Here is a 16,808-nt window from a genome sequence, read left to right on the forward strand (position 1 = left end):
GGTCTATTCATACTTAACAGCACTGCACGGCTTCAGCACTGCACGACTCCGTTTCAAATATGTCATTTTATTACATTTATATTCATATCTACCTACACGTCACGGTCACGTCAAGTTTACAGCACTTTGGCTGAGTGCAAAGCAAAATCGGCTTACTTATACATTACAGGCCATGACGATACGGCGCAATATTGCTTAAGTCGTATTGTCGAGTACTTACAATATGAATGCATACACGTGTATTCGTAGCTACGCGTCAGAATTCAAGTCATTCAAATTGTTTCGGCGTTTATCGAACGAAAAATTATGTATAATCGCGCTGTTGTTGGAAAAAGAAGCTCAAGAAGGCAATAAAAATTGGTTGATTACACTGAGCAACAAAAAAAAATACCAGAGCGGAGACTAACCAATTTTTACTAAGTTTGACCCACTGAATTCGAATATGATATTGATTTTTGTTGGTGGGTGATCGTTTACGAGATATGAGCGTTTAAAAAAATCCGCGATTTTTACAGTTTTTTAGCTTTTGCGGTCTTTAACTCAAAATTTAGGATTGTTACGCTCAAAGTGAGTATTGGAATCAATAGTCAGATATTTTTCCTATTATTTGTTATATTTCATTGCTTTAAAATACTTCTAATTAATTGTCTAGCGAATTTTAAAAGTCAAAAATATATTTTTTTTTTACGGATTTTTTTTCCGTGCTATTTTTCATTTATTTGGCAAATTTTTTATTTCACCACGTTTATAAGGATTGGTTTTCTATCTCAATATTTTTTTTTTATCAAAACGTACTAACTCAAGCGGTAATTGCAATTTAAATGCTTTTACATGTTACACCGAATCCGTGAAATTGTCTATTACACGCATTCGGCAAGAGAATTGCCGAATGCGTGAAAATGCAAGCACGTTGCCCAGTTCACGGATTTGGCAAATTCTTTGGCGAATGCGTGTATTCGGCAAGAATTTGTCTGCTCAAAGCATGGAGTCGGCAAATAGACAGCAGCGCTCCGGTGTTGTTTTTTAGAACTGGACAGCGTGGACAAATGCCAAAGTGACGAAGCTGAATGAGGATGTTTAATTTAGTTTAATTTACATATTATTATTATGTATAATATGACTACATACATATGTTTAGATCATCTCATATGACTTATGCCATTTATAAATTAATGCCATTTTTATACATTTTGATCAATATTTTAACAGTGAAACATATGTATGTAGTCATATTATACATAATAATATGTAAATTAAACATCCTTATTCAGCTGTCATTTTGACACTTGGTTATAATATAACACGCTGTCCAGTTCACGCATTCGGCAAAGAATTTACGGAATCCGTGAACTGGGCAACGTGCTTACATTTTTCACGCATTCGGAAATTCTCTTGCCGAATGCTTGTAATAGACAATTTCATGGATTCGGTGTAACAGGCATGTAGTCCGACCGCTGTACTGTGTGAGGTGGTTTATTAGTACTGGCGATTCTACATAGCTCTATCATTCTTTAACTTTTTTTTCGTTACGCTATATATCCGTAACAATTTTTCAATTCACCTGTCGCTACAGAAATTTTGCATTTGATAAACTTAATTTTTTATACGTATCACGTACATTTGACTTTGACAAAGAATAAAAACAAAAATTTTAATATTTGATTAAATGGCCGCGAAAACTATTGTTAGGTTCTATTAAAAGTGCGATCGCGTGTCACTCGTCTGTCACTTTATCCAGAGTGAAGTCTTCGGCGTGCGAATACTCTTGTGCAAAAACAACAATAATAAAAATTGAACAAGATGGTCGCCAGCAGCGGAGGAGTGACTGCTTTATTCAGTGAATTGCACAAATATGGCCTGGCCGGCGAATACGAGCGTGCTCTTAAAACATGCAACAAAAGTATGAGCAATTCGTTCCATATGCCATCCAATTTCAAATTATACAGCACATTTTATATTTTTTCACTTTTTTAAGTATGTGTACTTCAATGTGTTAATTTTGCTCTTTTATATTGTTTTTGTTTTATACAGTAATACAATTGATACCGGATGATGCCAAAGCCTTGCACTGCAAGGTGGTGTGTTTGATTCAACTGTCCAGTTTTAAAGATGCGTTGAATTTGTTGAACAACTCCAAATATTCTTCGGTGACGTCTGTATTTCATTTTGAAAAAGCTTATGTGCAATACAGGCTGAACTTCCTGAAAGAAGCTCTGAAAACTGTCGACGCTGCACCGGAACTGTCTCCGGCTCTTAAAGAACTGAGGTATTCACCTTTTGAATTTTATTTAATAATGTGTATGTGTATTATAAATAAACAAAAACAAATGTTTCGATTTCAGAGCTCAAATATTATATCGCTTAGAGCAATATCAAGATTGTTTCAAACTATATCGCGACATCGTTAAAAATACCAACGATGAATACGAAGATGAACGGCAAACCAACATGTCAGCTGTGAATGCCTATCTTACCGAAAAAGAAATGGTAATATGATTGTTTTCATTTTGAAATGAGTTCAATATAAACTTTGTATTAGATTCGTGTGTTTTTTTTCACTAGCCTGGATCTCAATCTTGGTCCAAAGTCACAAAATATGAAATCGTTTATAATGCTGCGTGCCGTGAGGCTTTGCAAGGCCGCGTGCCGGAAGCTGCTCGCCTGCTTCAACAAGCCGAATCAGCAGCCGAGGAATATATCAAAGAAGACGGCGGCGGAGATGAAGAACTCGCCGAAGAAACTGCCATAATAAAGTATAATAATCAATTTTTTTTATTATTTACAGGTAAAAAAAATAGCTTTGCTCCATAAAACGAATCATTTGCGCATTAGAATAAAAGAAATTTCGCATTAAATATTACAAATGTTACATTGAGCAATATTTTAATATGATTAATTAATTAATTATTATTGTTTGTTATTCAATGTTACTATTGTACAACATTATTATTATTTTTGTCATTTTTTTTTTATTATTCAATATTATTAAATCATTGTATATACATATACATACATTCATACATATAAGTATATTGCATTTGATATCTGTATGTTATTTATATTGACGATGGGGATTGCACTATTCTCCCTATGTCTGGAATAAAAAAGTTATTATTATTTGTAGTATGAAATAAAAAAAATGTTTCGATCGTTTAAAAATTAAAAAGCAGTTAAAGGTCTTTAACATTGAAGTATAATGTATAGAATAGTCATTCCTAACAAAAGTATCGCTTAAAAGCGAGCCATCGAAGAGAGAGACGGAAAGTCAGAAGAGAGACAAAAGAGTGAGGAAAAAAAAATTCGTGGAAGTTATCGTCCCTTGACGTTCAGGGACGCACGGGCACATACAGATGTTCGGACTTTGTCGAACTAATACTACCACACAATTTCACTAGTAGAGCCTATTTCAAAGAGATCCTACTGCTATAGAGTTTAACAATCAACTGAGCAAAACAGCCGAAATCTCCGTTTGCACGGAGTTTTTGTTGCAACATTTTTGGAAGCTGAGAGCGCTTCTACCCATTCTACTTCAATGGTCTTTAATGATCAGCGTTAATGCGCATTTCTTTCATTTTAGGTTGCTTTATATTTTTTACATACCTCTTTTATACTACAATTCAGGAAAATATTTGCCTCTTATCCGATCGTTTTCATACTTTGCCATATTGCTCATTTTGGTCATCAATATAAGTAAATGTATCCTCCGCCATTACGATGGAGAAAAAATATCGTTTTAGACGCGTTTGAAATTTCAATTTCTGAAAAGTGCCTGCCGTTTATCCAGTTTTTAGTTTTAAACATAGATGGCGGTAGTAAAATTAAATTATCGGTATTTTTATTCAAAATAATAATTTTATATACAAATTTTTGAAGTTTTTAAAAAAGTATACAAATATCATTTTAGAGAAACATATTTTTATTTTATAATCTAATCATCATTTTTTTTATATTACTGTTTTTTCTTTAATATATTAGAAAATGTTTTTAAATTCTACATTTATATTTTTAAATGATACAATATTTTTTTTAATTCACACAAATTTTATGAAATGTTTACGATGAATGCGCATTTAAGTTGTCCCCATTAATTACATACAAAATTGTAAAAGTAACAAATTCATCTCAATTTCAGAGTACAGAGAGCGTATTGTTTGCAAATGCAAGGAAGAGAGAAAGAAGCATCGTCATTATATCAAGCCGTTTTAAAAAACAAACCTTCCGATCAAGCCTTAGTCGCCATAGCCAGTAACAATTTGGTGGTTATCAACAAGTGCGTATGATTTAATTTGCGTTACTTCTTAATTTTATCAACACACACATATGTATATGTAGGATCCTGGATGCAGAGGATTCCAAATGATACTCATGGAGTAGCTTAGACAGTGTTTGTTTATACGTCTTAACGGCAGACAAGCCTTACGGCAAGTGTCTCCATACACGCTCGTCAACCACACACTCGCAAGTTCAAAAATCTTTCCTACATATATGAATCTTATACATTTTTACAGGGAAGCAAACGTATTCGACTCGAGAAAGCGTATGAAAGCCGCTACCCAAGACGGTTTAGAACACAAATTAACATCGAGACAGAGGCGTTCCATTCTATACAATCAAGCCTTATTGTCCGTTTATTCAAATCAGGTACGTAATCCACATCATATGTTACTTGAAATACATATGTACATACCATAGATATAGAATACATAGATACTCTAAGCCGATCACCCTGTTGGTGCATGCACACACAAAAAAAAGTACAGTGCATGCACACTCTCTCTCAGTAGCTAGTTAGCTTCTAAGTCGGAAGGTCGATTGACATTTTTCGAAAATGCCAACGTATTCAGTGAAATTGTGTTACAATTCAACTCAAGAAAACATAAAAAGGCGGATGGCATCACAATATAAGAATTAATATATAATGTCTTCAATTATAGTAGTATTTTAACATATAATGAAATATCGGCTCGATGTATGTAGTGTTATATTTTATTTTATTTAAAAAAAATCAATACCACAGAGACTTGACAGGTTGCCCCAAAGTGTCAATGTGATTATAATACAAATAATAAAAAATCATAAAAATTATAAAAAAAAACATCATAAAAAAATAATAAAAATCAAGTAAAAAATATGTACACAAAATAAAAACAAAGAAATAAGATTGAAAAATTTATATCGTGCTATTTAGGATGTGTTCCACCAACTCAACATAACTGGCATTGAAGAGGTCCAAGTAATGTGCCAGTAAGTTAAGGAGTCGAACAGCTCTCGAGAGGGGGGAGTTCATGAGCACGTTTGATTTAGTCCTAATTGGCAAAAATATATCACGTTTTCTTAAAACTCTATGATTTTCCGGGGGCCAGAATTTTAGTTTCTCCAGGATAGCGGGATTGTGAATCTCTCCTCTAAGTAATTTTACGAAATGTTTCCCAAGAAATAAATCTCTTCTCTTTGCCAGGGAGTTGAAACCCAAAGATCCCAAGACAAAGGCACTTGTATGTAGAGGTCGGAATCTGAAGGGGCTGGAAACGTGCCGCCTATTGTTCAATTGTTGTAAATGCTTTGTAAAAAAGGTTCGGCAAACCTTTAACAATGCATTTACAATCTTTGAACAATAAACAGCCCCGTCAGATTCCGGGCTCTAGTTATATGCAGTGATGGAACAGCGGTCGACAACCTCTGCCACAGGTGTTTCTAAATGCCCGCGTATATCTTGTTGGCACTGAAGGAAATTCAGAAATCGACATTAAGTTTAAAACTGCAAACAATGAACTAAATATTAAAGTGTCAGCTTTAAAATTGATCCTTGTGGAAGTTACTAATGTTTAAATATTGTAATAGTTAATGATGGTTTTATTATAGTAACATACATTTGTAGTTTAATATAGTGTGTATAGCTAAATATTTTTTTATTAATATGGCTTTATTAATTTGGTTTACTGTCGCGCGGAGTGTCCAATAAAATAAAGTTATAAATAAAATAAAACTTCAGTGCATGTACATATGTACAAAAACTGGTTGCTGACCACTGCCGACCGCTGCGTTCCTTCTTTTTTTTCACCACTTCCCCGCTAGTTAAACCCCCCACATCCCTTAGTTAGTGGCGACAAGATCTCCAACGAAATTTGTATGTAAAGGCATATCTAGGTTATTCTACATCTATGGTACATATAAATTAGTAAATATGTCATTTGAACATATTTCAGGGCGAATTGTGTCGACAATTGTGCACGAAGCTTAACAAAGAATTCGGCTTGGAGAAGGAGGCTGTTCTGATCGAGTCGTCGTGTTTGGCACGAGACGGAAAACTACAGCAAGCTGTCAATCTGATCATGAAACGTCCCGAGTTGAAATTAGCAGCTGTGCATTTGCTACTTTCGCAGGTTCTAATCATTACGAAGTGTGTGTTATTTGAAATAAAAATGGCTTGTCTAGACGCTACTCACTTTGTAGGGAGACCGCAAGGGTGCCATTAAAATGCTCGAAAGTCCCGAATTGAAGTTCAAACCTGGTATTATCGGCACGCTGGTCACACTCTACCTGGCTGATAACAATCGTGAGGCCGTTACAAAGTTGTTCGAAGAAGCGATGGGTCACTTCAAAGGAAACAAAGTAGGAAATATTTCAGCCGTGTCTAATTGAAATGTGCCGAGCGTGGACTAATCGATTGCTTTGGTTTTAGGAAGGGGGATCAGTCGAAGAAGCGTGGCGTGCCAGGCATGGAGGTCCAGGTGGTCCTGCTGGAATACGAGCTCTCGCTAGACTCGTCGTCGCCAACGCTGGTACAGATCCTAGCAAAGCTCTGGAACTGGCCGCAGACTTACCGCCGATGAAACAATCTGAAGTATGACATGTGGTATTTACATACAATAACAAAGGTTCAATTAAAACGTATTTTATTATTAAACTATGTATGTATTATAGGGTGTCGTTGATGTTGATACATTAGAAACGTCAAATTGGATGATGGGAGCTAAAGTTGTCAAGAAATCGACTCGCCAAGAACAATCTCCAGGGTAAGATTAATCAGCTAGTGTGTTAAGGTGATGATTGAAGGAATTTATTTAACGGTGATTATTTTCGTAGAACACCGAGAGTGGAGAAGAAGAAGAAGAGTTCTCGGAAGCGTAAAACGAAACTGCCGGCAAATGTAGATCTTGCGGTAGCGCCCGATCCCGAAAGGTATTGCTTCAATTGGTTTGCCGTATTCGCTGGTTTGTATTGGTTTGGTTTATCGAATGTGTGAAATTTTAGATGGTTGCCGAGATATGAAAGGACAGCGTTCAGGAAGAGGCGTCAACGGGGCCCTCGTGAAGTGATCAAGGGCAGTCAGGGCATGACCACGAGCGCTACCGACCAATAGTGAGTGTTTGCGATCTGTTGTATGCACATATTTAGTCTATGATGATTTTATTCAGGGAGAAATTTAACGGCTTAAGTAGAAAAAAATAGCTTTGCTCCGTAGAAAGAATCATTTGTGCATTAGAATAAAAGAAATTGCGCATTAATAAATATATTTCTGTTTAATAAAAAGTATTACGTTGAGCAATATTTTATTTGTAGTGTGAAATAAAGAAAATGCTTCGATCATTTAACAATTGAAAAATGTGCAGTAAAAAAATATGAAATTATTAATGAAATAATGGCGCTTTATCATTATAGGTCTGTTCATACTTAACAGCACTGCACGGCTTCAGCACTGCACGACTCCGTTTCAAATATGTCATTTTATTACATTTCTATTCATATCTACCTACACGTCGCGGTCACGTCACGTTTACAGCAATTTGGCCGAGTGCAAGGCAAAATCGGCTTACTTATACATTAGAGGCCATGACGATACGGCGCAATATTGCTTACGTCGTATTGTCGAGTACTTGCAATATGAATGCATACACGTGCATTCGTAGCTACGCGTCAGAATACAAGTCAGCAAAAATGTTTCGACGTTTATCGAACGAAAAATTATGTATAATCGCGCTGTTGTTCGAAGAAGAAGCTCAAGAAGGCAATAAAAAAGCACGGAGGCGTTTTGATGTGCATCCCATGTTAAAAAATAGAAAAACCGAAGGAGAGTTTTGGACATTGTATAAGGAGCTTGTGGATTATGGACAAAATTTTTTGAAATAATTCCGTAAAAACCATATCGAAAGATTGAACGGCTGTCAACTGTCACTATCGATAATTGGTCCAAAACAGCAAAGCGGCAAACTCATGGCACGTAATTCGCGTGTATATTTCCACGATGGCCAAAAAAACGGATACAATACGTTGACGGATGATGCTGTAAGGTATGAACTGGAAATGTCGGGTACTGCTGTAAGCCTGCCGTGGCGTAAACGTGACGGTTGGTATGAATATACCCATACAAAATGTACCACAGAATACTTTTCGTACGGCCGGATACCTGCTGAAGTCGGTACGTGCTGACTAGGTATGAACAGACCTTATAACGCTAGAGAGACGTGAATGTATATATGCGAGATGCGCATATAGAATGCGTTAATGCGCATATTTCATTCATTTAGATTGCTTTATATTTCTCCGTTGTAAAAGTAACTTATCACAGCATGTGATATTAAAATGCTGACCAAATTAAAACAATGGATTTGTTTTGTTTTTCAAATGATCAAGCCTTTTTTTATTTTTTATTTATTTATTAGAGGGTTTTAATATTATATTTAAAGAAACAATTTTTTTGTGTTCTTTTGTTTTATAATCTCATCATCATTTTTCTCTATTGCTGTTTTTATTTCATTAATATATTAGAAACTTCTAAATGTATTTTTAACCGTTTGCCCGCGGCCGTCTTCTATGGAAGCTTTGGGCGACAAGTCTGTAGCGCGGCTGTCTTCCATAGAATTTATGAACTTTGCACGGGATTTTGAGCCTTATATGCGCCTATTTCAACTGTTTTAAGGTTCAAAATTGGTTGAATATATTACTGAGAGTTGAATGCCATGTATTCAATTTGCTTAAAATGAATATATACCAGTCAAAAATTAGTTTTTTGTGGAACCATACTGAAACCTCGTTTATGTGACGTCACGTCTTCATACAATTATGAAGAATGATTATTTGACAATCAATCCAAAACTACGAGATATATTATGTGTTTTATTGTTTAAAATAATACTTTATGTGTTAATTAACATATCTGGTTACTTGAGTAAATATTAAAATCTATATTTAAGGTCGAAAACTCGATTGCCAAATTCGCGAAAAAGGTGCCGCCGCGTACAGGGCTTTTTCGCTATATTTATTGCCGCGGGCAAAGGGTTAAATGATATAATATAATATATGAAACGGTTACGATAAATGCGCATTTAAATTGTCTCTTTTTATTTATTGCGTTTTATAATTTCAGCGATATGACGAAGCAACAGGGTAATCCCACTAAGAGTCCACGTGTTGTAGAAAAATTACCTCCGCAAAGTGAGCCTGGTTGGCAGAAAAATAAACAGCAGAAGAAGAAACGCAAGGGTGGAAAGTGGTAGTTGAATTTAAAATGGATTCTGTCATTGTTTTGTAAGATTACACAGAAGGTATAAAATAAAATTAATAAACAGAAATAAATAAAATTTTGCATATTATGATGAATTTTTATTTTATTCCACAATCTTTTGAAAGCCTTTCTTAATTTAACAATATATTTTCAATGAAAATATAATTAAAACTAAATCACTTAATCGTACACTTATTTCATACATCATAAGTAAGTATATTTATGAACAAGTAAATTAAAATTACCTCATTCATTTTATATATATGTATGCATACATACACATGTCTTAAATAATTTAACATATTTACGGTATACATAAATGGCAACTAGGAATTGGCCTTAAATTAAATTAAATATTGTTAAAAATTACAGTATCGTCAAAGTAAAACCAAAAAATACATTCATTGCATGAAACATTGATGATAAAAAAATTAAAATAGTCTAGTGTAATAAAATATGGAGCATTTTTCTATAATAATAATCTCGTGGTGAATAATTCTTAAATTGTAAAAATATATACATAATTTTCAACATGATTTGATAGAATTTAAATACAAACTAAAATATGCTCTACCCAAATAAAAAAAATCACTTTTTTATCCGTAACGTTAATAAGATTTCAAGCAATACATCAATTCTCACTGTATGTATGTGCGTTAATACATTTCTTTGGTATAGATGTTTTATAATCTACATAAGTATATAATCAGACAAATAAGTAAATAATTAAAGCAAAATAAGTAACACCAGGCCTGGCAAGAGAGGTGACTGGTGCCTGCTATGAAGTTAAGGCTGAAATTCGAAGAATTCATTCGACGCAGTCATATATTATCAAATGTGAGAAAGGGGGAATGATGCAACAGCCCCAGACATCAAATCAATGAATGAAATAAAAGTGTAGATTTGCTGATATAAAGAGTCTATATGTATTATATAAATTTTTTTGGGGCGTATGTACAAATGAAGAGTTGGCCCTGGGCAAAAACAATTTCTGAAGTTTAACTAATTCCGAGTATTAACGATGCAGATCTCAAACTTTCCTTGTTTGTTTTTTTTTTTGTAAGATATCTATCTATAAATATATCTATAAGATGTTTTCCTTTAGTTGGTTATAGAGCCCGGGAACATTTTTTCGCGGGGCCCCGGATTTCTCTTGGCCGGCTTGGGTATTACGAGTGTTTGTCGAGTACTTGTTGAAACTGGAAAAGTAAAACACCGGAAGGAAAACCAGAAACAGGAACATCGCCATTGAAATGATGGGTGCGTAGACCATCCACGCCGTCGAAATGATTAAGATCGTAGCGCAACTCGACATACCCAAATTGATGAAGAATCTTCCATGAGTACGGAGACGGGGAGACACCCACTTGCAGTTCAACAGCAAAGCAAACCAGTCCGGATGGAGACTCATAGCAGCGGCGAACATCTGAAACCAACCCACGGCTCTGTAACGCCACGCTATCCTTCTAGCCTCTTGGAACTCGAGGGCCAACATGTCCTCAGCCGAGTATCTTCCCTTGCGTAACAGAATTAACGGCTGGCTTGAGATTTCAGTGATGTACGGTTGAATCGTCAACTTATCCAATACTCCGATCACCGAATAATCATCGTTATTCCGGCCCGCATACGAGAAGAGAATCCTCAAATCGCCCACCTCGTGTACCAAAGGATCGGCACCGTGATAGTAAGCTCCCGAGTGCAATTTGATATCGTGCCGGTCGGGTCGTTCATCCGAAGTGATATCGCTATAGTCTGAAAATTTCCTCTTGGCTTCGATTCCCAAGAAGACGTTACCGATTTTCACGTTCTCAGCTATGTATGTCTGTCCGGATATGGACATGTCTTTAGGATTGTGGTGTCCCGGAGACATGTAAAACAAATTGGAGTCGACCAAGTAATCCAACCAATCTGTGAAATACGAGTAAGATTTGGAGTTCGAGTCAAAATCCATGCTGTTAGCGAAGTCATCTTTCTCTGTAGCTTCTTCGATCCATTGAAACATTTGGACTCGTTTCTTCAGCTTGACTGACAACACTTGAATATTATAGTCGGGCTCGGTGAGGGGTTCCATTATTTGTATCGGACCCACCAGGTGAACCAGTTGGCCTTCGAAGTCAGCATCCAAATTGGGCGAATTAGGGTTCAAGCTGACTACCAAATTGGTACCTTGTTCCATTGCTAGGGAAATGACTATCGCTTGAATCTCATTCCAAAGTAATAAATAAATAACAGAACAAAATAACAAACTACTAAACGTGGTTGTGAGCCATGTAGCTTTAAATTGGTTATACACTGTATTAGCCATTACCAAAATTTTGATACACTACTAAATATACGAAGCAATGAACAACAGCTTTAAGTCAAACGAAAAACTGTTCTAACCGTTGTGCAATTTGACAGATATCACAACGCACACATACTACAGCCATTATCTAAATATATGCAAATTCATTTCTGAAAACATTACTCACATTTTCACGTACAATATTACTACTATTTCAATGCATTTTGTGGTTTTATAAATGATATATGGAGATCTACACAAATAAATGTATTATTAACAGGGGCGTCATTTGTGGGGGGGGAGCCCCCCACTTATATTTGAACGGGACTAGAAATTTTTATTTTATTTAAGCTAATCATGCACACTCGCCTAATAGATTGCTCCAAAGTGGCGAGTGTGCTAAACCGATTAAGACTCGAGAAATTATATATTACATATACTAAATACATAATTATTACATCTATGGTCAGACATTACAAAAATCGTAAACAATACGATTGTAAGACAGGGAAGGTATGTTGACCGTATCCCGGTCTAACGAAACACATGTTGTGTAGTTTGAAAGAGGATTGTTTATTTTCGTTCAATTTGGTACAATGGTAATTGTATGTACGAAGAGGTTTCTTCGGAGAAGTGATCTGTATGAACTCCAGAGGCTCACTCTGCCAGTGGAGGTTGCTGCGTTGGTTTATAAACGTTTTGAGTTGGAGTGTGTCGTGTGCACTATCCTTTGTTCTTGGTACTCACGCTGACCTATTTATGCTGCGAGCGTGGTTTTATGAATTCATACGCCTGGACGTAGTTCGTGGTTTTTATGGGTTCAGTGTGTTCTTCCTTTGTTTCCAAGACACGTGTATAGAAACACGTGTCGACCTTTTTACGAGGCGAGCGTGTGCCATGCGTTAATGACTTTCCTAGATATGTGTCGCAGTGACCTGATGAGATCATTTCAGTTGTACTATATGCCTACAAATTTATTCTCAAAAACGACGTACGACATCCTCAGTACTCTAGGACAGTGGTTCTTAGCCTTGTTGGAGTAGGGTTGCCAGATGGTATCCTAAAGGAGGAGATGTCCTCCTTTTCCATGTTTTGCCCTCCCGTCCTCCCTTACCTACTGTAAGTCCTCCTTTTTACTTAACATCGGGCGGGCCTGACGGGAGGCGAAAAAGGGTGTAGAGATTGATGATGTTAAGCTATGCTGTATACTCGGTTAACATAAGAATTTTGTGATTTTATATCATGGAATAATAATCTAAAAAAACAATATATGAAAATAAAAAGAAAAGATGTTACGCTACCCCGATTTTTTTGTTGTTTCATTTACAAAAATTTTCACTACAAATTTTTCCCTGTCCAAAATATATTGACGCTAAAAATATTCTTGCAAATCCTTGAAACATTTTGCATAGCACTATCCAAGGTTACTTCCCATTAGTTGAAGGTTATTACAAACGCTGTTATGACAAATGTCTTAATATTAAGTGAGGTTATGTTCTGTGTTGACCGCGTGTCAGCTGTCACTCTAGTCAATTCACAACAAACAATATGTCCAGAAGACCTGAACATTCTGCTCCTCCAGAAATTGTAAGTGATCATTTTCAACATTATTTCAAGTTACGATTTACATTTTTACAAACCTCTTCTATGTTTTTAACACATTTTAATTTTGCAGTTTTATAATGAACAAGAAGCTCGAAAATATACTCAAAAGTAAGTAATTTTTAGCAAACATTTCGATGTATCTCATATCGAATTAACAGAGCTATGTATTTTTATTTTTCTTATCTATTGCTTATTTGATACATACCATATAATTAATTCTTCCAGTTCAAGAATGATTGACATACAATGTTCTATGGCAGACCGGTGCATTGAGCTTTTAGTACTGCCTGAAAATACTTCGTGCTACCTTTTAGACATTGGCTGTGGGTCTGGATTGTCCGGAAGTGTACTAGAAGACCAGGGGCATACTTGGGTAGGATTCGATATTTCGCCTGCTATGCTGTGTAAGTAATTGTCATTATATACGTCGAAGCAGTTTCGTTAATTTTTTATTTGAATTAAATGACCGTTTTAGGTGTAGCTCTAGAACGAGAAACTAAAGGAGGTTTAATTCTGTCAGACATGGGACAAGGAGTTCCGTTCAAAGCTGGCTCGTTCGACGGAGCCATTTCAGTGAGCGCCCTTCAATGGCTATGCAATGCAGATAAATCACACCATAAACCTGTCCAACGACTATATAAATTCTTCTCTACATTATTTGCTAGCTTGGTAATAATATACATACGTCCTGTATTTAAAATACTTGACTCGAAGTTGTGTATCACTCGTATATATTTAAATTCTTTTCTTTTTACTTATTAGTCAAACTTTTGTGTATTTTTAGAGTAGAAACGCCCGTGCCGTGTTTCAATTCTATCCTGAAAATTCTGAACAAATGGAGTTGGTTACTTCGCAAGCGATGAAAGCAGGATTTTATGGAGGTGTACTAGTCGACTTTCCCAACTCCACTAAAGCTAAGAAGTATTTCTTAGTATTGATGACCGGAGGGGCAATGCCCATGCCGAAAGCCTTAGGTAATCTTCTGTATAAAACTAATAATGTGTCATGTGTTGGCTGCAGTTTTATCTATCATATCCCAATCCAAGTTTAAAATGCTTAACCGTTTGCCCGCGGCCGTCTTCTATGGAAGCTTTGGGCGACAAGTCTGTAGCACGGCTGTCTTCCATAGAATTTCTGAACTTTGCACGGGATTTTGAGCCTTATATACGCCTATTTCAACTGTTTTAACGTTCAAAATTGGTTGTATATATTACTGAGAGTTGAATTCCATCTATTCAATTTGCTTAAAATGAATATATACCAGTCAAAATTAGTTTTTTGTGGAACCATACTGAAACCTCGTTTATGTGACGTCACGTCTGTTGAACAATGGCGACGATACGTCTCAATTGTATGAAGAATGATTATTTGACAATTAAGCCAAAACTACGAGATATATTATGTATTTTATTTTTTAAAATAATACTTTATGTGTTAATTAACATATCTGGTTACTTGAGTAAATATTAAAATCTGTATTTAAGGTCGAAAACTCGATTGCCAAATTCGCGAAAGAGGATCCGCGTACAGAGCTTGTTCGCTATATTTATTGCCGCGGGCAAAGAACGAGAATAAGAACGTTTAAAATAAAAACGGTTTTTTAATTATTATGTTTTATTACTGTCAAAAGTAATAGCCATCAAATTAAATAAAAATCGTCATCATCACATTATTTGATTATCGGTAAACAGTTGCAATGTATTTAAGAAATTTGACGAAAAGGTCTGGAACATTCTTGTTCTCGAAGCGCCAACAGTATTCATCTAAATGTGATTGCAGCATGTCTGGTAGAGTACCCCATCATCTTTTTCATTATCTTGATCTTGGCATCTAACCAGCGTGTAGACTGCACGCCAAATCATGGTAGATTACAAGAAGCAGGTAGACCGCATGCTAAACCAGCACCATTTGATTTATGTACAATTGTGTACAAGTCTAATTAATTGTTAATTTCGTTCGTCAGCCCCTCGAAATACAGCGATTTATGTTATAAAAAATGCTGCAATGTTTGTAATTAACAGTCCAGGAAGGCGCATTGTGGCTTACCTGTTAGACCTTCCTGGTATATCTATGTTAAATATGATAATGAGTCCGCTATAATCTTATAACTCTTCATTGCAGGTACAGATCTCACCGAAGCCGGAGACCATGTCGCGTATGCAGGAAGAGAATTCAAAAGAAAAGAAAAGAAAGTGAAACACTTAAAAAAGTCTAAAAATTGGATACTGGAAAAGAAAGCGAGGAGACGTCGACAGGGAAAAGAAACTAGAGTAGACACAAAATACACAGGAAGAAAACGAAGTGGAAGATTTTAATACAAAAACAATTGTAAATCTTACAGAAAATATATATTATTGTACTAATTACATAATCGTTTCATTCGGTAACACCACACCGTGTCAACACCCTCCCCAATAACCGCATCCGGCTCCATTTTGCTGAGGGGAAACCTGCAGGCGAGAATGCGGGCTCCGTCGGCCACTTCATTCTGCAGCTTCGTCTCGAATTGCTCCATCATTTCCTCGACTCCGAATATGGCAATTGTATTGTAGGGTCGCAGATCGAATTTCCACAGGTCGCGTCGAAAGAAAGACGTTCTGCTGTGGACTCGGTTGGCTATCGCGCTCATCCTTGAATAGTGAACTAACCAAGGATTCAGCTCCACACCGTGAGCTGTGAAATTCTTTTTAGCCGCTGCGATGACGAGTCTGCCGTCTCCCGATCCAATGTCCAGAAAAGTGCCCGAACAGGATTTCAGAGCCAGAGAGATATTCTTCACCTGGCAGTCGGTGGCTGGAACGAAGGGTAGACATACTTTCCTGAGAGCCGGAGATACGAATGGGAAGCAGACGATGGACAGGCCTACGGCTAGGCCACCAGTCAATCCTATCAGAACTTTCCCTCCACTCAATGATGGTTTTAATTGAACATCTTCGCTCGGATTCAGCGTTGCCGCCATCTGTCAGATCAGCTGGTGATCTGACGTTTCCCTCTATTATTCGAAATTCGAATTGGTCATTTACAATAATTTATATGTAGATTATATTTTTGGTAAACGGACTACTAGTCATATGTGAACCAGTCACAGGACAACCGGTCACACGTGATCACCCGTCACACTAAAACTGGTCACACCCTAAAATCGGTCACGATAAAACTGGTTAACCGATTTTAGGGTGTGACCAGTTTTAGTGTGATGGGTGATCACGTGTGACCGATCTAGAGCGACCGATTGTCCTGTGACCGGTTCACATTTGACTAGTAATCAACGAACCATATTTTTATTACATACCTCCTTTACGTTTCACTTACGATTACAATTCAGGAAAAAGTTTGCCTCTTATCCGATCGTTTTCATACTTTGCCATATTGCTCATTTTGGTCATCAATACAAATAAATGGATCCTCCGCCAT

General features: G+C 36.3%; 5 protein-coding genes across 6 annotated transcripts in view; 3 read left to right on the forward strand and 2 right to left on the reverse strand.

Moving 5' to 3' along the window:
- LOC143915198 (fas-associated death domain protein-like) overlaps positions 1–16,808 on the forward strand; it is a 231,697-nt gene that overhangs the window by 25,586 nt on the left and 189,303 nt on the right. The window lies entirely within an intron of this gene.
- Srp72 (signal recognition particle 72) lies at positions 1,682–10,211 on the forward strand. The gene is made up of 13 exons (XM_077435147.1): positions 1,682–1,900; positions 2,032–2,266; positions 2,343–2,487; positions 2,563–2,753; positions 4,133–4,270; positions 4,509–4,641; positions 6,207–6,383; positions 6,454–6,612; positions 6,683–6,844; positions 6,925–7,016; positions 7,087–7,182; positions 7,255–7,362; positions 9,368–10,211. Exons 1-13 carry the CDS (start codon positions 1,801–1,803, stop codon positions 9,495–9,497), a joined length of 1,866 nt encoding a protein of 621 aa, XP_077291273.1. The 5' UTR covers positions 1,682–1,800; the 3' UTR covers positions 9,498–10,211.
- Positions 9,580–11,911, reverse strand: Tmem43 (Transmembrane protein 43). The gene has a single exon (XM_077435383.1). It carries the CDS (start codon positions 11,808–11,810, stop codon positions 10,590–10,592), a length of 1,221 nt encoding a protein of 406 aa, XP_077291509.1. The 5' UTR covers positions 11,811–11,911; the 3' UTR covers positions 9,580–10,589.
- Positions 13,249–15,759, forward strand: LOC143909079 (18S rRNA (guanine-N(7))-methyltransferase). 2 transcript variants are annotated; one of them, XM_077426982.1, is made up of 6 exons: positions 13,249–13,376; positions 13,465–13,502; positions 13,620–13,798; positions 13,870–14,063; positions 14,179–14,368; positions 15,516–15,759. In XM_077426982.1, exons 1-6 carry the CDS (start codon positions 13,338–13,340, stop codon positions 15,707–15,709), a joined length of 834 nt encoding a protein of 277 aa, XP_077283108.1. In that variant the 5' UTR covers positions 13,249–13,337; the 3' UTR covers positions 15,710–15,759. The 2 variants fall into 2 exon arrangements, with proteins under 2 accessions (XP_077283108.1, XP_077283115.1); XM_077426989.1 differs by having other exon boundaries at positions 15,522–15,759.
- Positions 15,754–16,353, reverse strand: LOC143909093 (ATP synthase subunit C lysine N-methyltransferase). Its single transcript, XM_077426997.1, has one exon. It carries the CDS (start codon positions 16,351–16,353, stop codon positions 15,754–15,756), a length of 600 nt encoding a protein of 199 aa, XP_077283123.1.

The sequence above is a fragment of the Arctopsyche grandis genome, chromosome 1 (genome assembly GCF_051622035.1).
Source record: "Arctopsyche grandis isolate Sample6627 chromosome 1, ASM5162203v2, whole genome shotgun sequence".
Lineage (NCBI taxonomy): Eukaryota > Metazoa > Arthropoda > Insecta > Trichoptera > Hydropsychidae > Arctopsyche > Arctopsyche grandis.